The 21690-nt window shown below is 47.3% G+C and overlaps 1 protein-coding gene across 4 annotated transcripts in view; it reads right to left on the reverse strand.

Annotated features, from left to right (window-relative positions):
- Window positions 1-21690, reverse strand: part of CDON (cell adhesion associated, oncogene regulated) — a 220354-nt gene that overhangs the window by 45307 nt on the left and 153357 nt on the right. For all 4 annotated transcript variants that reach the window (XM_088481767.1, XM_088481766.1, XM_088481768.1 and 1 more), the window contains 6 exons: window positions 19815-19947; window positions 17914-18189; window positions 14366-14512; window positions 9718-9861; window positions 8392-8679; window positions 3141-3410 (listed from right to left, as the gene is read on the reverse strand). In XM_088481767.1, the coding sequence (XP_088337893.1) occupies window positions 3141-3410; window positions 8392-8679; window positions 9718-9861; window positions 14366-14512; window positions 17914-18189; window positions 19815-19884 (1195 nt within the window). In that variant the 5' untranslated portion in view covers window positions 19885-19947. The remainder of the gene's footprint in view (window positions 1-3140; window positions 3411-8391; window positions 8680-9717; window positions 9862-14365; window positions 14513-17913; window positions 18190-19814; window positions 19948-21690) is intronic.

Below are 21690 nucleotides of genomic sequence, written 5' to 3' on the forward strand. Positions count from 1 at the left end.
CCCCAGATCTGTACTGGCGTCTCAGCGCCAGCGGGGTGACGGAGCGGCAGCTTAGACGTCCTATGGACAGTCCGACGCTGCCGCTCTGAAGAGTCCAAAGTCCATGGAAAAAACTTTGTCCCTAAAAAAATAAAATAAGCTTAGGGGCTGCTAATCAGCTCCCCCTGCGCTAACGGTGACCCGACTCCGGCCGGGCACCAACTTAAACTGAGGTGCCTCTGGCTTGGGGGTGGGGTTATAGGGAGAGTGGACCCAGTGCATCCTGGGAGCTAAAAGCTTTAACTGCGTGGTGCCCGGATTTGGTTCCCAACCTATACCCCAAGGTCAACCCTGTGGACCCCCTATGGACCCTGAAGTAGAAATAGCGATTATTTACTTGGCAAAAAAAATAAAAAATTCTTTATGACCTGATGACATTATTTTACAGCCAGATTCGTTTTCTCACATTAACAAATGAGCTTCTAAACGTGATTCGCCAAAGCATTCTGATGACGATACAGCCAGATCAGCGCAGATCACAAACGTTTTGTAAATCAAGGAGGTAAAATACTTTGAAATCATTTGTGGATTTAACATTAAACGAAACCTAACAGCGAGAATTTATTTTTACAAACGTATCTGCAACTTGTTTCAGTTTAAGGCGTAATTCTAATCGCCGTCAACCTGAATACAGAATTCAGTAGAACTCGTTTTGGCTGATGTAAATAATTGCGTCCAGCACCTTCTGATGCCATGTTCCTATTGTACTGAGGATAACGCTCATTTTGCAGGGAATCTGTAAGTCGTGTATCTATGCTCTTGATCCAATACCTTGTATATACTGGTTTGTGAAAGCTAAAGGCGTTGGGTATCTGATCCGGTACTACAGTCACTGCCCATTTCTGAAATGACTTAGGCCCTCATTCAGAGCCACTCGCTAGCGGCAGTACGCTCGTTCCGAGCGATGTTCGCACATCTGCGCATGCGTACGGATCGTTATACGCATGCGCAAACCAGTCAGTGCGGCCGAAATTCATGTGCTCGCAATATAGCGAATGCCTGCTATTTTGAGTGACAGGAGGAGGCGTATGTGGGTGGTAACAGGGGAAGGTGCTTGAAAACGGGGAGTGGAGATCAGAACGCAGGCGTGCTTAAAGGTCAAAACGGGCGTTTTATGGGTGTGCATAATTAATACAGCAGCGTCATTGACCACGTCACTGGGTTATTTTATAGCCAGAACTGCTCGCAAGATTGTGGTAGCAAAAACCAACCACAAGAATAGCGAGCAGTTCATACGCTGGTCGATGTACTCGATTAATCTAATAAATAGCGGACATGACGTATGGTGCGAGCGGCCAGGGGGCGTTTTTAACAAATAAACGAGCGTATGTTTTGCTCGCTCGTTCAGACTTAGAGGTGTGAACAGACTGCAATTTGCGAACGGATCATTTGAATAGCCACCCCTTGTTTTTGAACGAACGACCGCAAATAGCGAACGGCTCTGAATCAGGCCCTTAGTGGGTACAAGCTCTTGTTCAACAACAAAAAAAATTCAATAAGAAAGAATCCTCCATACAAAACAGCGACAGGAAGAGCATTAATCAGATTCATGGCTTGTTCGGCTTTTAATTATCAACATTGAAAGCTGTGATTACACAGACATTCCTCCTCCTCTTAGCAAACTGATCTGTAATGACAAACTAAGGGCCTGATTCAGAGCCGGACGCCATTTGCGAACGGTCGTTCAGAAAAAGGGGCCGGCTATTTAAATTGAGCGCTCGCTCTTTGCAGTCTGTTGACGCCTCTATGTCTGAGCGAGCGAACGAAACATGCGCTCGCTATTTTGTAAAGACGCCCCCTGGCCGTTTGCATCCTACGTCATCTCCGCTATTTATTAGATTAATCGAGTACATCGAAAGGCGTCTGAACTGCTCGCAGTGCTTGTGGTTGGATTTTCCTACCGCAATCATGCGAACAGTTCAGGCTAAGAGACAACCAAGTGACGTGGCCGATGACGCTGCTGTATTAATTATGCACACCCTTAAAACGCCCATTTTGACAGTTTGGCACGCCTGCGTTCAGATCTCCACTCCCCGTTTTCAAGCACCTTCCCCTGTTACCACCCACAAACGCCTCATCCTGTCACTCAAATTAGCAGGCACTCGCTATTTTGCGAGCACACGATTTCCGACCGCAATGACTGGTTGGCGCATGCGCATTACGGCCCATACGCATGCGCAGATGTGCGAACATCGCTCGGAGCGAAAGAGCGGTTCTGAATCAGGCCCTAAGTACTTAAATGTATATAAGATTACAGTTCTACACTGAGCGGTTTATAATGTTTTATACAAGTTTTGAAACATTTTAGCATCTTGGAACAATGGTCGTTGTACTGATCTGAAACATAAATGTCTGTCTCGTCCCAATATACGGACTCTGGGCCTGATTCAGAGCCGCTCGCTCGCGCTGGGTGTTTGCAAGTGGCCCGATGTTCTGCGTACGCGCACGCTTCATTCTGCGCGAGCTCGAACTACACACTGCGATCGCAACCCTCTCACTCACCGAGCAAAGGCAGCCCAGGGTAATGAGTGACAGGAGAGGCCGTATGTGGGTGGTAACAGGGGCAGGACACTAATAACGGGAGGTTGGAGATGCGAACGCAGGCGTGCCCGGGTGTTAGAACGCCGTTTTGGAGGCGTGTATAATTAACAGGCAGCGTCATAGTACACGTCACTTGCCATTTTTTTACACTGATTTCCTCGCAATGCTTGCGGTAGGGTAAAGCTACCTCAAGCGCTGCGTTCACATCCGATGGTGCTCGATGTACCAGTGCTTTAATACACTTCCTGGAGATGACCTGGTGCTGGTGGGCGGCTCTGCCTGTGCGATTGGGCGTACGCTCAGACAAAGTGGTCGCTCGCTAAGATATGGTGGGCATGCTTATGCCTTGGCGAGCGTTCGCTTCCCATGGCGTCACACTGAAAAATTTGCAAACGCATCTAGCTAGTGTACGGGTCTAATCAGGCCCTATGTGTCAGACCTTGCGTTACACAGGAATAAATAATACATATAGTGTCATTATTAATGCAGTCTGAGCCTGTCTGTCTGTCACCAGATCCTCTGCATTACTGACAAAGACGACGCTTATTTAGTGTCCTTACCGGAGTGTACGCGGAGGCTCGCCGCAGACTGTACCACCCCCACGCCGTTCTCTGCCATGCACTGATACATCCCAGTGTCCTCGGTGATCACGCCGGCGATGTGCAGCTTGTTACCCAGTGGGTGAAGCCGAGGTGAGGGGTAGACCATTGCCGCATTGTGTAGCCAAGTGACTTTTGGTGGGGGGCTGCCCTGGGCCTGGCAGATAAAAGTAGCATCACCGCCCACCAGCGCTGTCTGGTCCTCAGGGACCTGGGAAATATACGGAGCTTCTACAAATAAACAAGATAAAAACAGCAAATTAAAAGAAGTCGCTTCAATTAAATAATTTGGACTAAAATATAAACTAAGGAAATATATTTAACGTACAAAGTGAGTATCCACATCCTGCAAGTATTACAAGGGTGTGAGCTCTTCAGATCAGTGTCCTTAATTACTATTCATAAGTCAATGGGAATAAAAATTCCAAAGTAATGTTACATTGCACCACTAGGGGGAGCCAGCAACACTTCCCATGCTGGAGAAATACATTCAATAACACTGCGCAATAATGAGAATGTGTCCGATGTGAAAATAGTTACTTCTAATTGATGTCAGCATGCAGAGAATGAATATGACATGTAAAACTCTGTTAGCTCTGAGTTCTGAGATATAGCCCATGTATGACGATGTAGGGGTATTCCTAGTGACGTGGGCAGAATGGAGAGAATCTTACCAGCAATCTGCGTTCTGCGCAGAGGGGGCGGGGCCTAATGACCCAATTAAATGAATCAGTTATTTGTCCCCTCCCCTATTCAAATATATGCGATTCACGGGATTACCCCCACAAGGTAACTGTGGTGCACTGAGTGACAGCATAGGGAGCGATTCCACCAAGACATCTCAGCAATGGGACAAAGATATCAGGGCAGGTGACAGTGACAAGAGATGGCCCCAGAAGAGGAGTACAAGCGACAAGCAAAGAGAAAGCTCCCCCATGTATAGGCCACTATATTACATAGTACTTTCCTATGCTGTGTGTTTCCTATGCTGTATGTTGGTTTCCTATGCTGTATGTTGGTTTCCTATGCTGTATGTGTGTTTCCTATGCTGTATGTGTGTTTCCTATGCTGTATGTGTGTTTCCTATGCTGTATGTGTGTTTCCTATGCTGTATGTGTGTTTCCTATGCTGTATGTGGGTTTCCTATGCTGTATGTTGGTTTCCTATGCTGTATGTTGGTTTCCTATGCTGTATGTTGGTTTCCTATGCTGTATGTTGGTTTCCTATGCTGTATGTTGGTTTCCTATGCTGTATGTTGGTTTCCTATGCTGTATGTTGGTTTCCTATGCTGTATGTGTGTTTCCTATGCTGTATGTGTGTTTCCTATGCTGTATGTGTGTTTCCTATGCTGTATGTTTGTTTCCTATGTTTGTTTCCTATGCTGTATGTTTGTTTCCTATGCTGTATGTGTGTTTCCTATGCTGTATGTGTGTTTCCTATGCTGTATGCCTGTTTCGTTTTGTGTTCTTATTTGTTATTGATAGAAAATAAATAAGTTGTTTTAATTCAATCAAGAAAATATCAGATATTTTAAAATAGCTTTTCCCTATGACTATATTACTAATGTACATACAGTATAGTGCAAGTAGTGTAGCTCAAAAAATAGAGCTAGTAAAAACATTCTGAAATCATTTTAGTTTTTCTTGACCTCAAATTAGCAATGTATGACTATTAGTAATGTGTGACTGTTAGTAATGTGTGACTGTTAGTAATGTGTGACTGTTAGTGATGTGTGACTGTTAGCGATGTGTGACTGTTAGCGATGTGTGACTGTTTGTGACTATTAGCGATGTGTGACTGTTAGTAATGTGTGACTATTAGTGATGTGTGACTGTTAGTGATGTGTGACTGTTAGTGATGTGTGACTGTTAGTAATGTGTGACTGTTAGTAATGTGTGACTGTTAGTAATGTGTGACTGTTAGTGATGTGTGACTGTTAGTGATGTGTGACTGTTAGTGATGTGTGACTGTTAGTGATGTGTGACTGTTAGTGATGTGTGACTGTTAGTGATGTGTGACTGTTAGTGATGTGTGACTGTTAGTAATGTGTGACTGTTAGTAATGTGTGACTGTTAGTAATGTGTGACTGTTAGTAATGTGTGACTGTTAGTGATGTGTGACTGTTAGTGATGTGTGACTGTTAGTGATGTGTGACTATTGGTAATGTGTGACCATTAGTAATGTATGACCATTAGCAATGTATGACCATTAGTAATGTATGACCATTAGTAATGTATGACCATTAGTAATGTATGACCATTAGTAATGTATGACTATTAGTAATGTATGACCATTAGTAATGTATGACCATTAGTAATGTATGACCATTAGCAATGTATGACTATTAGTAATGTATGACCATTAGTAATGTATGACTATTAGCAATGTATGACTATTAGTAATGTATGACCATTAGTAATGTATGACCATTAGTAATGTATGACCATTAGTAATGTATGACCATTAGCAATGTATGACTATTGGTAATGTATGACTATTAGTAATGTATGATTATTTATAGAAAGGAAACAAATGAAAAGTATTAATTTGTTGTACAGTGTTATTTAGTTCTAGCACAAGACCCCCAAATAGGTATCACTAAGGTATTCCCAGCCTGCCGCCCATGTACAGGGTCCTGGGTGTTATGCATCAGGCAGGGAACGGTGAATTACTGGAACTGCTTCTCTGATTAATGCGGACCCTGAGACGAGAGACCCCATGTGTGAGGTCCCCAAATTAAAATTTCCATTTGTGGGGCGAGAACAATTCCTGCAACTTTCATTGGGGGCTATTGTCAGAAGTGGGGTTTAAACTTTAAACCTTTACTGTGATAAAACAAATGAATCGATCGTTATGTTGTACTGTCTTGTGGATTAAATATACTGCACTTTCCACATTCTAGGATAAAGGACGGTCCCACATTCTGAAAACCGCTGACATTTAATAATTCCAGTATGTCATGTTATCATACGTAACTGGCTTCTAATTGGTCAGACTGTACCTATAAATCAGACCCTTAGCCCTAGAACAGGGGTAGGGTTATACATGAAGCCGGGCACTCACTAACTTAATACTGACCTGGTGGGTTTTTTGCATCACTTAATTTTTTTCTAGAGCCCTTTCCCACCACTAGAGCAATACTGTGATCGTGTACACGGGAGCCAGTGGCGATACCATAGACTGTACTGTATGTATGTAACGTTTGCCATGACCTGAGAGACGGTGAGATGTGTAATATTGGTTGCATAGATCTCAGTTGTGATGAGACCATGTCAGGCTGAGGCCACTGGATGCGCCTTTCAGAGACGCTCCGGCAAATTTCACTCCACCCCTTTCTTACCCACATGGGAGCGCAGTTCTACCCCTGGCACAATATTCTACCCCAGGAGAATGTTTAGGGTGGAATTCAATTCCTGGCAATGTGCCGCAATGCCCGGCATCACAGATATCAGCCGGTTACGGCCGCCCGTACAGCGCAGGCGTTCCCTCACACAGCCCCAGAACGGCACATTGCGTCAATGTCGGGGAATTGAATTATCCCCTTAAGCATTCATAAAGGGATTGTACAACTGCGGGCAATGTCTGCGATGTGCTGTTATAATGGCACTGGAACGCCAGCAGCGACGCACGAAATTGTGTAACTTTGTTTACTGCTCGATAGGGATGTGTACAAACCTACGCAATCTCCGGGCTACTATAAGTGCGGCTGTATACGCATGCACTAGATCACGAGCATCGCCCGCATATAATCTACCCCTTGGTCACAGGAACCCACTCATTACCTGGCAGCCGGCCTGCCCTGGAGCACACGAGGACTGGGGGGGGGGGGTAATGAGGAGGCTGAAACCTGGGCGTCTTACATAAAAGCCACATAACACACATGGAGGCGACACCTATGTAAGAGAAGGATCTGTGGTAACGGGCGCAGGAGGCCAATGTGAGTGGAGGTGGGACCGTCCCCCTCTGTGCGAGGCTACAAGACCGGAACACTTTCCAGAGGTGTCCGCAGACCTGGGACCAGAGAGTGGAGGAAATGCCGTCATTGGCGTAATGAGGACGTGGTATAAATCTCAGGCATTAGGAGCCGTCTCTGTGTGATTAATGTTGGAGCAGCTTTCACAGACCTGATGCCATCCGGGCCCTGCTGGCACAGCATCCATCAACAAGACACCTTGTCTAACATAATGGAGAGCTTGTTGTGGTGGCACCAGGAACGTGCCAGCGGGGATGTGTGCTCTCTGCTGCCAGACACGGGTGCCAAAGTAATGAGTGTGTCTATTACATAAGCCTAGAAAGACATCCAGATAATCGCGCGTTCAGACCACAACTTCTATAAAACAGCAAAAATATATGAAGCTGAAGATGATGCCCAGGGAAGGAATATGTCTGTGTATTACAGCCCCCCGCTAGTACTGAGAGTGGGCACCACCGCCCCCCCCCCATCACACCGCAGTGACTGAGCTCTGAACATGCCGCAGTTATCCTTTGCCTGGACAGAACCCACCCCAGGGTGGCACAGGGTAAGTTCCATGATGTTATTCAATTGGCCGTGCTGCCAACCCCAACTAGAGGATTTCTGCTGGCACCTCAGGAGGGTGCAGCTGGTTTCGGGCTTAGCGCGCACCCTAACAGCATCGCGGCCGGCACTTAAGTTGGAGAATGCAGGTTACCGGTGACTAAGCACCGGGCATTAGGTGCCGTAACCCCTTAAGTGCGGGGCGCAATGGGGAACTCATTCCCGGCGCTACTTATCGCGCTTAATTGAATCGCCCCCTTTGCCTGTTACGTAAAATTCATAATTTCTTTCCCAATCTGTTCCCTCATTTCTGACATCTTAGATGACCAATTTGGCGCCGTTTCTTAGGCGTGTTGCCCATTTACTTCCGTCCTTGCCCATGCGACAGTGGATGTGCGGGACAAGCAGCCAGCGATTACGTCTCTGAGGGTCCATGTTGTGTCAGTTCCACTTATGCCGACACTATAGTCGTGACCTTATATACTGTAATGTGAGAGTGCGGCGTACGCTGGAGTGAGTGCGTTTCACGTGTGGCTGTAATTACATGTCTAGACCACTGGTAGATTAAACATACACAACGTATACGCCTGCACCCTATACACGTGGTACATGTGAAAATATTACATACATAGCACAGGTGACGGAACCAGAAATCCAACCAACGCAGAACCACCTGCAGAGAGGTCGGGACCTTACCTAGAACAGTAACGGTATAGCCGACACGCGTCAGCTCCTGAGATCGGTTCCCCAGCTGGCAGGAGTAGTTACCAGCATCCAGGCTTTCTACGTTCTCGATGACCAGGTGAGTGTAAAACAACTGTCTCCTCCCGTCCGCCATGGCGTCTCGCCCGTCTTTATACCAGAGAACACTGGGATTGGCGATCCCTCCAATAGTACATTCCAGGGTCAGGGGCGCGTGCAGATTTACAGACAGCCTTTGCGTGACAGCGGAGGGTACAACACCGGCATCATAGTAGGATGGACCTGCCGCATTGGGGAATAACAGGACATGACTATACTTCCACCAGTAACATATTAATGAGGGGACAGGTCATAGACACAACGGATGTGAAGAATGCAATCACTTAGCGAGCGTAATCTGCAACACAAAGCTACGTTCATTATCCTGCCAGGACCTAATAATGGCCTACGACGATCTGCCACAGTAACACGTATGACCTAATAATGGCCTACGACGATATGCCACAGTAACAGTAACACGTATGACCTAATAATGGCCTACAACGATCTGCCATAGTAACATGTATGACCTAATAATGGCCTACGACGATCTGCCGGCTCTGCAGTAACACGTATGACCTAATAATGGCCTACGACGATCTGCCACAGTAACATGTATGACCTAATAATGGCCTACGACGATCTGCCACAGTAACAGTAACACGTATGACCTAATAATGGCCTACGACGATCTGCCACAGCAACATGTATGACCTAATAATGGCCTACGACGATCTGCCACAGTAACAGTAACACGTATGACCTAATACTGGCCTACGACAATCTGCCACAGTAACATGTATGACCTAATAATGGCCTACGACGATCTGCCACAGTAACAGTAACATGTATGACCTAATAATGGCCTACGACGATCTGCCGGCTGTGCAGTAACACGTATGACCTAATAATGGCCTACGATGATCTGCCACAGTAACATGTATGACCTAATAATGGCCTACGACGATCTGCCACAGTAACAGTAACATGTATGACCTAATAATGGCCTACGACGATCTGCCGGCTGTGCAGTAACACGTATGACCTAAAGATGGCCTACGACGATCTGCGGGCTGTGCAGTAACACGTATGACCTAATAATGGCCTACGACGATCTGCCGGCTGTACAGTAACACGTATGACCTAAAAATGGCCTACGACGATCTGCCGGCTGTGCAGTAACACGTATGACGTCAGCACCTATTTCACATTCTCCGGACAGGTTCCCAAAAGTAACATATACACAGTATGGTATAACGGTGACAATACAGTACCACTTACGCCCAATAGACAGCTTGTAGACCGAGGGGCTTATCTTGCGCTCATGAGTGACTGGATTGTACGCAGCGCACCGATACTGTCCTTGGTCCTCAGAAGACACATTTAGGATCTTCAAGTTCCCAGACGGCAGGATCAGGTACTTCTCTAACAATGACAAAGAGAAAGCAATTATGTGCGTTTGTCAGTGGTGTAATACTGCGTAACACAGCCAGGACAATTGCTGGCAATAGCGGTGGAGTTGCGCACATTTCACTTCAGCGCCGGGGCTTCACCATATTTCGGTAAAAAGGGTTTCTGTCAGAAAAATACTTTAGGGCGATGAGTCAAAAGTCTTTTTACACTATGTTTTGTAAGTTACGTCTCTACTGAACACGGCTTACATGATCACAGACTGTTACGCCATTGCCCGATACGGATGGCGAGGACATCAGGAAAAGAATACTCAGCACACATGAGAAAGGCCGTCATATGTGCTCTAAGGCAGGGGACCTAGCCACGCAAGCGTCGCACGCAATTTTTGCATCTCACGTCAAATAGTCAATGTCTGGAATCGTCGCCAGAAGCTCCGGTGGCCACAACCAGGTCTGCGCGGCAAATATATCAGCATTTACGGGCAAACCATAAAGTCAATTCCACGTTTTAACTGTAAAGTGTCAACTGAAGGATCACGGCTTACTGTGCCGCTGTCTGATCGGGAAGTCCTTCAGCAGCGCCAAGAACCGGATAGTCGCTGGTTTATGCCCCGGTGATGCCAGGCCGTCGCATCGGCAACAGTTCTGCAGCAACGTAGAAATGCTGTTGTACTGAAATCGCCGTTTTGTGTTATTTTGTTGAATTTACTGAAGGGTTTTGTACGGTCAAAACACAATGAGCTTCAGGATAGTGTATTTCTTTGTGTGACCAGTTGTGTTACCTTGTACTAACACACACAGATGTGTCTTCGCTCACCTACCTACTCTTAATGCGGCAAAGATGAGTGCGATCACACCGGTGTATGTGTATTATATAAGTAACGTGTGTAATACAGAGAGGGGCTGATTAGCACGCAGGTACTGACGGCGAGTGCGATCACACCGGTGTATGTGTATTATATAAGTAACTTGTGTAATACAGAGAGGGGCTGATTAGCACGCAGGTACTGATGGCGAGTGTGGTCACACCTGTGTATGTGTATTATATAAGTAACCTGTGTAATACAGAGAGGGGCTGATTAGCACGCAGGTACTGATGGCGAGTATGGTCACACCTGTGTATGTGTATTATATAAGTAACGTGTGTAATACAGAGAGGGGGAGTGTGGTCACACCTGTGTATGTGTATTATATAAGTAACGTGTGTAATACAGAGAGGGGCTGATTAGCACGCAGGTACTGATGGTGAGTGTGGTCACACCGGTGTATGTGTATTATATAAGTAATCTGTGTAATACAGAGAGGGGCTGATTAGCACGCAGGTACTGATGGCGAGTGTGGTCACACCGGTGTATGTGTATTATATAAGTAACCTGTGTAATACAGAGAGGGGCTGATTAGCACGCAGGTACTGACGGCGAGTGTGGTCAAACCTGTGTATGTGTATTATATAAGTAATCTGTGTAATACAGAGAGGGGCTGATTAGCACGCAGGTACTGATGGCGAGTGTGGTCACACCTGTGTATGTGTATTATATAAGTAACCTGTGTAATACAGAGAGGGGCTGATTAGCACGCAGGTACTGATGGCGAGTGTGGTCACACCTGTGTATGTGTATTATATAAGTAACCTGTGTAATACAGAGAGGGGCTGATTAGCACGCAGGTACTGATGGCGAGTGTGGTCACACCTGTGTATGTGTATTATATAAGTAACCTGTGTAATACAGAGAGGGGCTGATTAGCACGCAGGTACTGATGGCGAGTGTGGTCACACCTGTGTATGTGTATTATATAAGTAACCTGTGTAATACAGAGAGGGGCTGATTAGCACGCAGGTACTGATGGCGAGTGTGGTCACACCTGTGTATGTGTATTATATAAGTAACCTGTGTAATACAGAGAGTGGCTGATTAGCACGCAGGTACTGATGGCGAGTGTGGTCACACCTGTGTATGTGTATTATATAAGTAATCTGTGTAATACAGAGAGGGGCTGATTAGCATGCAGGTACTGATGGCGAGTGTGGTCACACCGGTGTATGTGTATTATATAAGTAACCTGTATAATACAGAGAGGGGCTGATTAGCACGCAGGTACTGATGGCGAGTGTGGTCACACCTGTGTATGTGTATTATATAAGTAACGTGTGTAATACAGAGAGGGGCTGATTAGCACGCAGGTACTGATGGCGAGTGTGGTCACACCTGTGTATGTGTATTATATAAGTAATCTGTGTAATACAGAGAGGGGCTGATTAGCACGCAGGTACTGATGGCGAGTGTGGTCACACCGGTGTATGTGTATTATATAAGTAATCTGTATAATACAGAGAGGGGCTGATTAGCACGCAGGTACTGATGGCGAGTGTGGTCACACCGGTGTATGTGTATTATATAAGTAACGTGTGTAATACAGAGAGGGGCTGATTAGCACGCAGGTACTGATGGCGAGTGTGGTCACACCGGTGTATGTGTATTATATAAGTAATCTGTGTAATACAGAGAGGGGCTGATTAGCACGCAGGTACTGATGGCGAGTGTGGTCACACCTGTGTATGTGTATTATATAAGTAACGTGTGTAATACAGAGAGGGGCTGATTAGCACGCAGATACTGATGGCGAGTGTGGTCACACCTGTGTATGTGTATTATATAAGTAACGTGTGTAATACAGAGAGGGGCTGATTAGCACGCAGGTACTGACGGCGAGTGTGGTCACACCGGTGTATGTGTATTATATAAGTAACCTGTGTAATACAGAGAGGGGCTGATTAGCACGCAGATACTGACGGCGAGTGTGGTCACACGTGTGTATGTGTATTATATAAGTAATCTGTGTAATACAGAGAGGGGCTGATTAGCACGCAGGTACTGACGGTGAGTGTGGTCACACCGGTGTATGTGTATTATATAAGTAATCTGTGTAATACAGAGAGGGGCTGATTAGCACGCAGGTACTGACGGCGAGTGTGGTCACACCGGTGTATGTGTATTATATAAGTAACCTGTGTAATACAGAGAGGGGCTGATTAGCACGCAGGTACTGACGGCGAGTGTGGTCACATCGGTGTATGTGTATTATATAAGTAATCTGTGTAATACAGAGAGGGGCTGATTAGCACGCAGGTACTGATGGCGAGTGTGGTCACACCTGTGTATGTGTATTATATAAGTAATCTGTGTAATACAGAGAGGGGCTGATTAGCACGCAGGTACTGATGGCGAGTGTGGTCACACCTGTGTATGTGTATTATATAAGTAACGTGTGTAATACAGAGAGGGGCTGATTAGCACGCAGATACTGATGGCAAGTGTGGTCACACCGGTGTATGTGTATTATATAAGTAATCTGTGTAATACAGAGAGGGGCTGATTAGCATGCAGGTACTGATGGCGAGTGTGGTCACACCTGTGTATGTGTATTATATAAGTAACGTGTGTAATACAGAGAGGGGCTGATTAGCACGCAGGTACTGACGGCGAGTGTGGTCACACCGGTGTATGTGTATTATATAAGTAACCTGTGTAATACAGAGAGGGGCTGATTAGCACGCAGATACTGACGGCGAGTGTGGTCACACGTGTGTATGTGTATTATATAAGTAATCTGTGTAATACAGAGAGGGGCTGATTAGCACGCAGGTACTGATGGCGAGTGTGGTCACACCGGTGTATGTGTATTATATAAGTAACCTGTGTAATACAGAGAGGGGCTGATTAGCACGCAGGTACTGATGGCGAGTGTGGTCACACCGGTGTATGTGTATTATATAAGTAACCTGTGTAATACAGAGAGGGGCTGATTAGCACGCAGGTACTGATGGCGAGTGTGGTCACACCTGTGTATGTGTATTATATAAGTAATCTGTGTAATACAGAAAGGGGCTGATTAGCACGCAGGTACTGACGGTGAGTGTGGTCACACCTGTGTATGTGTATTATATAAGTAATCTGTGTAATACAGAGAGGGGCTGATTAGCACGCAGGTACTGACAGCGAGTGTGGTCACACCGGTGTATGTGTATTATATAAGTAATCTGTGTAATACAGAGAGGGGCTGATTAGCACGCAGGTACTGATGGCGAGTGTGGTCACACCGGTGTATGTGTATTATATAAGTAACCTGTGTAATACAGAGAGGGGCTGATTAGCACGCAAGCACTGATGGCGAATGGACTGGAGATGAAATGCCTATGAAAGTATAAGCGCCTCAAAATGCGCACTTATCACACCGCAACACTTTTCCGGACAGGAAAGCTGCCGTCATCTTACACCTACCCAATGCTGGGTGCAGACGAGACATCTGAATTTGGCGTCCAGATTGTGTACGCACGACTCGAGTGCTCGCACTGCTGCAGCCCAGCCACCACCCAGAAACGCCTGAGATCACTCTGTATCGTGCATACGTTTGCAGAGTTGCGTGTGCAGCTTGGGACGCTACAAACGCTGCATGCTGGCGCAATCCGGCCTACATGTGACTCAGAATAAAGTCCAATACCTCCAGAGATCACCCACCTGTAGACTTCTCCAGCCATTTTCCTTTCACTCTGTAATGGCGCTTAGCCTGCGGCAAACTGTGCGGAACCCGGCACGTTATAATCACGCTGCTTCCTTCTTCCGCCATAATCGCCAGTTTGGAGGAGGATTCAAAGTGCCCGAGATCTGCAGATTGTACACAGCACAGTGAGAGAGGCACATAGTGTACACAGCGCAGCGAGAGAGGCACATAGTGTACACAGCGCAGCGAGAGAGGCACACAGTGTACACAGCGCAGCGAGAGAGGCACACAGTGTACACAGCGCAGCGAGAGAGGCACACAGTGTACACAGCGCAGCGAGAGAGGCACACAGTGTACACAGCGCAGCGAGAGAGGCACACAGTGTACACAGCGCAGCGAGAGAGGCACACAGTGTACACAGCGCAGCGAGAGAGGCACACAGTGTACACAGCGCAGCGAGAGAGGCACACAGTGTACACATGATTGATAGATCATAATTATTAACCTTTTTTATATGGCACAGCCACGTACATACAGCATACAGGAAGTCATGTGGGACGGAATCACAAGCCTAAAGAGGCACGAACAGTAGTATATGTGCCTGGGTTACACCAGGAGAGAGCAGTAGCGTATGTGCCTGTGTTACACCAGAAGAGAACAGTAGCATATGTACCTGGGTTACACCGGGAGAGAACAGTAGTATATGTGCCAGGGTTACACCAGGAGAGAACAGTAGTATATGCGCCTGGGTTACACCAGGAGAGAACAGTAGTATATGCGCCTGGGTTACACCAGGAGAGAACAGTAGTATATGCGCCTGGGTTACACCAGGAGAGAGCAGTAGTGTATGTGCCTGGGTTACACCAGGAGAGAACAGTAGTATATGTGCCTGGGTTACACCAGGAGAGAACAGTAGTATATGTGCCTGGGTTACACCAGGAGAGAACAGTAGTATATGTGCCTGGGTTACACCAGGAGAGAGCAGTAGTATATGTGTCTGGGTTACACCAGGAGAGAGCAGTAGTATATGTGTCTGGGTTACACCAGGAGAGAGCAGTAGTGTATGCGCCTGGGTTACACCAGGAGAGAACAGTAGTATATGCGCCTGGGTTACACCAGGAGAGAACAGTAGTATATGCGCCTGGGTTACACCAGGAGAGAACAGTAGTGTATGCGCCTGGGTTACACCAGGAGAGAACAGTAGTGTATGCGCCTGGGTTACACCGGGAGAGAACAGTAGTGTATGCGCCTGGGTTACACCGGGAGAGAACAGTAGTATATGCGCCTGGGTTACACCGGGAGAGAACAGTAGTATATGCGCCTGGGTTACACCGGGAGAGAACAGTAGTATATGTGCCTGGGTTACACCGGGAGAGAACAGTAGTATATGCGCCAGGGTTACACCAGGAGAGAACAGTAGTGTATGCGCCTGGGTTACACCGGGAGAGAACAGTAGTGTATGCGCCTGGGTTACACCGGGAGAGAACAGTAGTATATGCGCCTGGGTTACACCGGGAGAGAACAGTAGTGTATGCGCCTGGGTTACACCAGGAGAGAACAGTAGTGTATGCGCCTGGGTTACACCAGGAGAGAACAGTAGTATATGCGCCAGGGTTACACCAGGAGAGAACAGTAGTATATGCGCCAGGGTTACACCAGGAGAGAACAGTAGTATATGCGCCAGGGTTACACCAGGAGAGAACAGTAGTATATGCGCCTGGGTTATACCGGGAGAGAACAGTAGTGTATGCGCCTGGGTTACACCGGGAGAGAACAGTAGTGTATGTGCCTGGGTTACACCGGGAGAGAACAGTAGTGTATGTGCCTGGGTTACACCGGGAGAGAACAGTAGTATATGTGTCTGGGTTACACCGGGAGAGAGCAGTAGTGTATGTGCCTGGGTTACACCGGGAGAGAACAGTAGTATATGTGCCTGGGTTACACCAGGAGAGAACAGTAGTATATGTGCCTGGGTTACACCAGGAGAGAACAGTAGTGTATGTGCCTGGGTTACACCAGGAGAGAGCAGTAGTGTATGTGTCTGGGTTACACCAGGAGAGAGCAGTAGTATATGTGTCTGGGTTACACCAGGAGAGAACAGTAGTATATGTGCCTGGGTTACACCAGGAGAGAGCAGTAGTATATGTGCCTGGGTTACACCAGGAGAGAACAGTAGTATATGTGCCAGGGTTACACCAGGAGAGAACAGTAGTATATGCGCCTGGGTTACACCAGGAGAGAACAGTAGTATATGCGCCTGGGTTACACCAGGAGAGAACAGTAGTATATGTGCCTGGGTTACACCAGGAGAGAACAGTAGTATATGTGCCTGGGTTACACCAGGAGAGAGCAGTAGTGTATGTGCCTGGGTTACACCAGGAGAGAACAGTAGTGTATGTGCCTGGGTTACACCAGGAGAGAGCAGTACTGTATGTGCCTGGGTTACACCAGGAGAGAACAGTAGTATATGCGCCTGGGTTACATCAGGAGAGAACAGTAGTATATGTGTCTGGGTTACACCGGGAGAGAACAGTAGTATATGTGCCTGGGTTACACCGGGAGAGAACAGTAGTATATGTGCCTGGGTTACACCGGGAGAGAACAGTAGTATATGTGCCAGGGTTACACCAGGAGAGAACAGTAGTATATGTGCCTGGGTTACACCAGGAGAGAACAGTAGTGTATGTGCCTGGGTTACACCAGGAGAGAACAGTAGTGTATGTGCCTGGGTTACACCAGGAGAGAGCAGTAGTATATGCGCCTGGGTTACACCAGGAGAGAACAGTAGTATATGCGCCTGGGTTACACCAGGAGAGAACAGTAGTATATGTGCCTGGGTTACACCAGGAGAGAACAGTAGTGTATGTGCCTGGGTTACACCAGGAGAGAGCAGTAGTGTATGTGCCTGGGTTACACCAGGAGAGAACAGTAGTGTATGTGCCTGGGTTACACCAGGAGAGAGCAGTACTATATGTGCCTGGGTTACACCAGGAGAGGAACAGTAGTATATGCGCCTGGGTTACATCAGGAGAGAACAGTAGTATATGTGTCTGGGTTACACCGGGAGAGAACAGTAGTATATGTGCCTGGGTTACACCGGGAGAGAACAGTAGTATATGTGCCTGGGTTACACCGGGAGAGAACAGTAGTATATGTGCCAGGGTTACACCAGGAGAGAACAGTAGTATATGTGCCTGGGTTACACCAGGAGAGAACAGTAGTGTATGTGCCTGGGTTACACCAGGAGAGAACAGTAGTGTATGTGCCTGGGTTACACCAGGAGAGAACAGTAGTATATAAAAGGAAACTTGGGGGTAGATTTACTATGCCGCGGTTTATCTAAGATGGCGATCATTGGCAACTTTGACTGATGGATTTGAAACATCAGTAACAGTTAAAACTTGATAGTTTAATATGATCAGTCAAAGCTGCCGATGACGGTCACTCTTTTATAAACTGCAGCATAGTTTAGCTTCCCCTTAGCCTTGAAGGTTCGAGCAATGGGCTTGGTTAATAGTCATGTTGGGCAGCGTGCAAATTTCCATGTGAAGTCAGATTTACTTACACGCCATAGACACGTTTGCAGGCGTGCTGATAATAGAACCTCTGCTAGAATTGATCATGCACTGATAACGTCCAACATGGTGCAGGCTAAGAGACGGGATGTTCAGGTGCCCAGGTAGAAGTTCTAGATCGTGACTTTGTCTTCTATCCAACAATTCTCCATTAAATATCCAAGAAATCTGGGAGGACGGTGGTTCAGCAGAACATAACAGCGTCACCGGGCTTCCGGGATTCTGGATTGTTGTAATAGGCTCTGACAGAAAGTGAGGTGCCCCATCTGCAACAAACACATCTGGGAATATTACATTACAATTCTACAAAGTCACTGTACACTGATGGGGAGGCTGATAGCTGAGACGTACACTGAGGGATATGTACACTGATGGGGAGGCTGATAGCTGAGACGTACACTGATGGGGAGGCTGATAGCTGAGACGTACACTGAGGGATATGTACACTGATGGGGAGGCTGATAGCTGAGACGTACACTGAGGGATATGTACACTGATGGGGAGGCCGATAGCTGAGACGTACACTGATGGCGAGGCTGATAGCTGAGACGTACACTGAGGGATATGTACACCGATGGGGAGGCTGATAGCTGAGACGTACACTGAGGGATATGTACACTGATGGGGAGGCCGATAGCTGAGACGTACACTGATGGGGAGGCTGATAGCTGAGACGTACACTGAGGGATATGTACACTGATGGGGAGGCTGATAGCTGAGACGTACACTGAGGGATATGTACACTGATGGGGAGGCCGATAGCTGAGACGTACACTGAGGGATATGTACACTGATGGGGAGGCCGATAGCTGAGACGTACACTGAGGGATATGTACACTGATGGGGAGGTGATAGCTGAGACGTACACTGAGGGATATGTACACTGATGGGGAGGCCGATAGCTGAGACGTACACTGAGGGATATGTACACTGATGGGGAGGCCGATAGCTGAGACGTACACTGAGGGATATGTACACTGATGGGGAGGCCGATAACTGAGACGTACACTGAGGGATATGTACACTGATGGGGAGGCCGATAGCTGAGACGTACACTGAGGGATATGTACACTGATGGGGAGGCCGATAGCTGAGACGTACACTGAGGGATATGGACACTGATGGGGAGGCCGATAGCTGAGACGTACACTGAGGGATATGGACACTGATGGGGAGGCCGATAGCTGAGACGTACACTGGGGGATATGTACACTGATGGGGAGGCAGATAGCTGAGACGTACACTGGGGGATATGTACACTGATGGGGAGGCCGATAGCTGAGACGTACACTGGGGGATATGTACACTGATGGGGAGGCCGATAACTGAGACGTACACTGAGGGATATGTACACTGATGGGGAGGCCGATAGCTGAGACGTACACTGAGGGATATGGACACTGATGGGGAGGCCGATAGCTGAGACGTACACTGGGGGATATGTACACTGACGGGGAGGCCGATAGCTGAGACGTACACTGAGGGATATGTACACTGATGGGGAGGCCGATAGCTGAGACGTACACTGAGGGATATGTACACTGATGGGGAGGCCGATAGCTGAGACGTACACTGGGGGATATGTACACTGATGGGGAGGCCGATAGCTGAGACGTACACTGAGGGATATGTACACTGATGGGGAGGCCAATAGCTGAGACGTACACTGAGGGATATGTACACTGATGGGGAGGCCGATAGCTGAGACGTACACTGAGGGATATGTACACTGATGGGGAGGCAATAATGACTATGTTAGGATAGGAGCATTGTGGAGGGATATGTTTTCTGGATGGGCCAGTATATAAAGATGTGTATGGTAGCAGGAAATATATAGGATACTATAGGGGAAAATCAGCAGGAATCGTTACTAATAAAGTCAGTTACATACCTGAGTCACCACGTGGGCACAGCGAGAGAAGTAAGATACAGAGCAGCGTATACCACCGTCCAGGATGCATAGCGCTGGGTCACAGCGATGCACAGCGCAAAAGGCCAGGCGAATAGGAACAAGCTGATGGAGTCTGGAAAACAGCGAATAAAGACACTGTAAGCATCAGACTGGGCTCTCCTGTAATGCTATCACAGCAGGGTCTAAACGCTGATTACTACAGTTACTACAAGTTTCTTTAATGTTTAAAAGTTATTTGAATCATGTACCATCAGCCGTACACTACATCCAGAGGTGGTACACCCAGTAACACTCCACCGAATCATGTACCATCAGCCGTACACTACATCCAGAGGTGGTACACCCAGTAACACTCCACCGAATCATGTACCATCAGCCGTAGACTACATCCAGAGGTGGTACACCCAGTAACACTCCACCGAATCATGTACCATCAGCCGTAGACTACATCCAGAGGTGGTACACCCAGTAACACTCCACCGAATCATGTACCATCAGCCGTACACTACATCCAGAGGTGGTACACCCAGTAACACTCCACCGAATCATGTACCATCAGCCGTACACTACATCCAGAGGTGGTACACCCAGTAACACTCCACCGAATCATGTACCATCAGCCGTACACTACATCCAGAGGTGGTACACCCAGTAACACTCCACCGAATCATGTACCATCAGCCGTACACTACATCCAGAGGTGGTACACCCAGTAACACTCCACCGAATCATGTACCATCAGCCGTACACTACATCCAGAGGTGGTACACCCAGTAACACTCCACCGAATCATGTACCATCAGCCGTACACAACATCCAGAGGTAGTACACCCAGTAACACTCCACCGAATCATGTACCATCAGCCGTACACTACATCCAGAGGTGTACACCCAGTAACACTCCACCGAATCATGTAAAATCAGCCGTACACTACATCCAGAGGTAGTACACCCAGTAACACTCCACCGAATCATGTACCATCAGCCGTACACTACATCCAGAGGTGGTACACCCAGTAACACTGCACCGAATCATGTACCATCAGCCGTACACTACATCCAGAGGTGGTACACCCAGTAACACTCCACCGAATCATGTAAAATCAGCCGTACACTACATCCAGAGGTAGTACACCCAGTAACACTCCACCGAATCATGTACCATCAGCCGTACACTACATCCAGAGGTGGTACACCCAGTAACACTCCACCGAATCATGTACCATCAGCCGTACACTACATCCAGAGGTGGTACACCCAGTAACACTCCACCGAATCATGTACCATCAGCCGTACACTACATCCAGAGGTGGTACACCCAGTAACACTCCACCGAATCATGTACCATCAGCTATATACTACATCCAGAGGTAGTACACCCAGTAACACTCCACCGAATCATGTACCATCAGCTATATACTACATCCAGAGGTAGTACACCCAGTAACACTGTACTGAATCATGTACAGCTAGCCGTGTAGTAGACCCAGAAACACTGTACTGAATCATGTACCGCTTGCCGTGTAGTACACCCACAAACACTGTACTGAATCATGTACCGCTAGCCGTGTAGTACACCCAGAAACACTGTACTGAATCATGTACAGCTAGCCGTGTAGTACACCCACAAACACTGTACTGAATCATGTACCGCTAGCCGTGTAGTACACCCAGAAACACTGTACTGAATCATGTACAGCTAGCCGTGTAGTACACCCAGAAACACTGTACTGAATCATGTGCAGCTAGCCGTGTAGTACACCCAGAAACACTGTACTGAATCATGTGCAGCTAGCCGTGTAGTACACCCAGAAACACTGTACTGAATCATGTGCAGCTAGCCGTGTAGTACACC

This window comes from Taudactylus pleione, unplaced genomic scaffold (assembly GCF_031769625.1).
Source record: "Taudactylus pleione unplaced genomic scaffold, aTauple2 ptg000278l, whole genome shotgun sequence".
In the NCBI taxonomy this organism is placed as follows: Eukaryota; Metazoa; Chordata; class Amphibia; order Anura; family Myobatrachidae; genus Taudactylus; species Taudactylus pleione.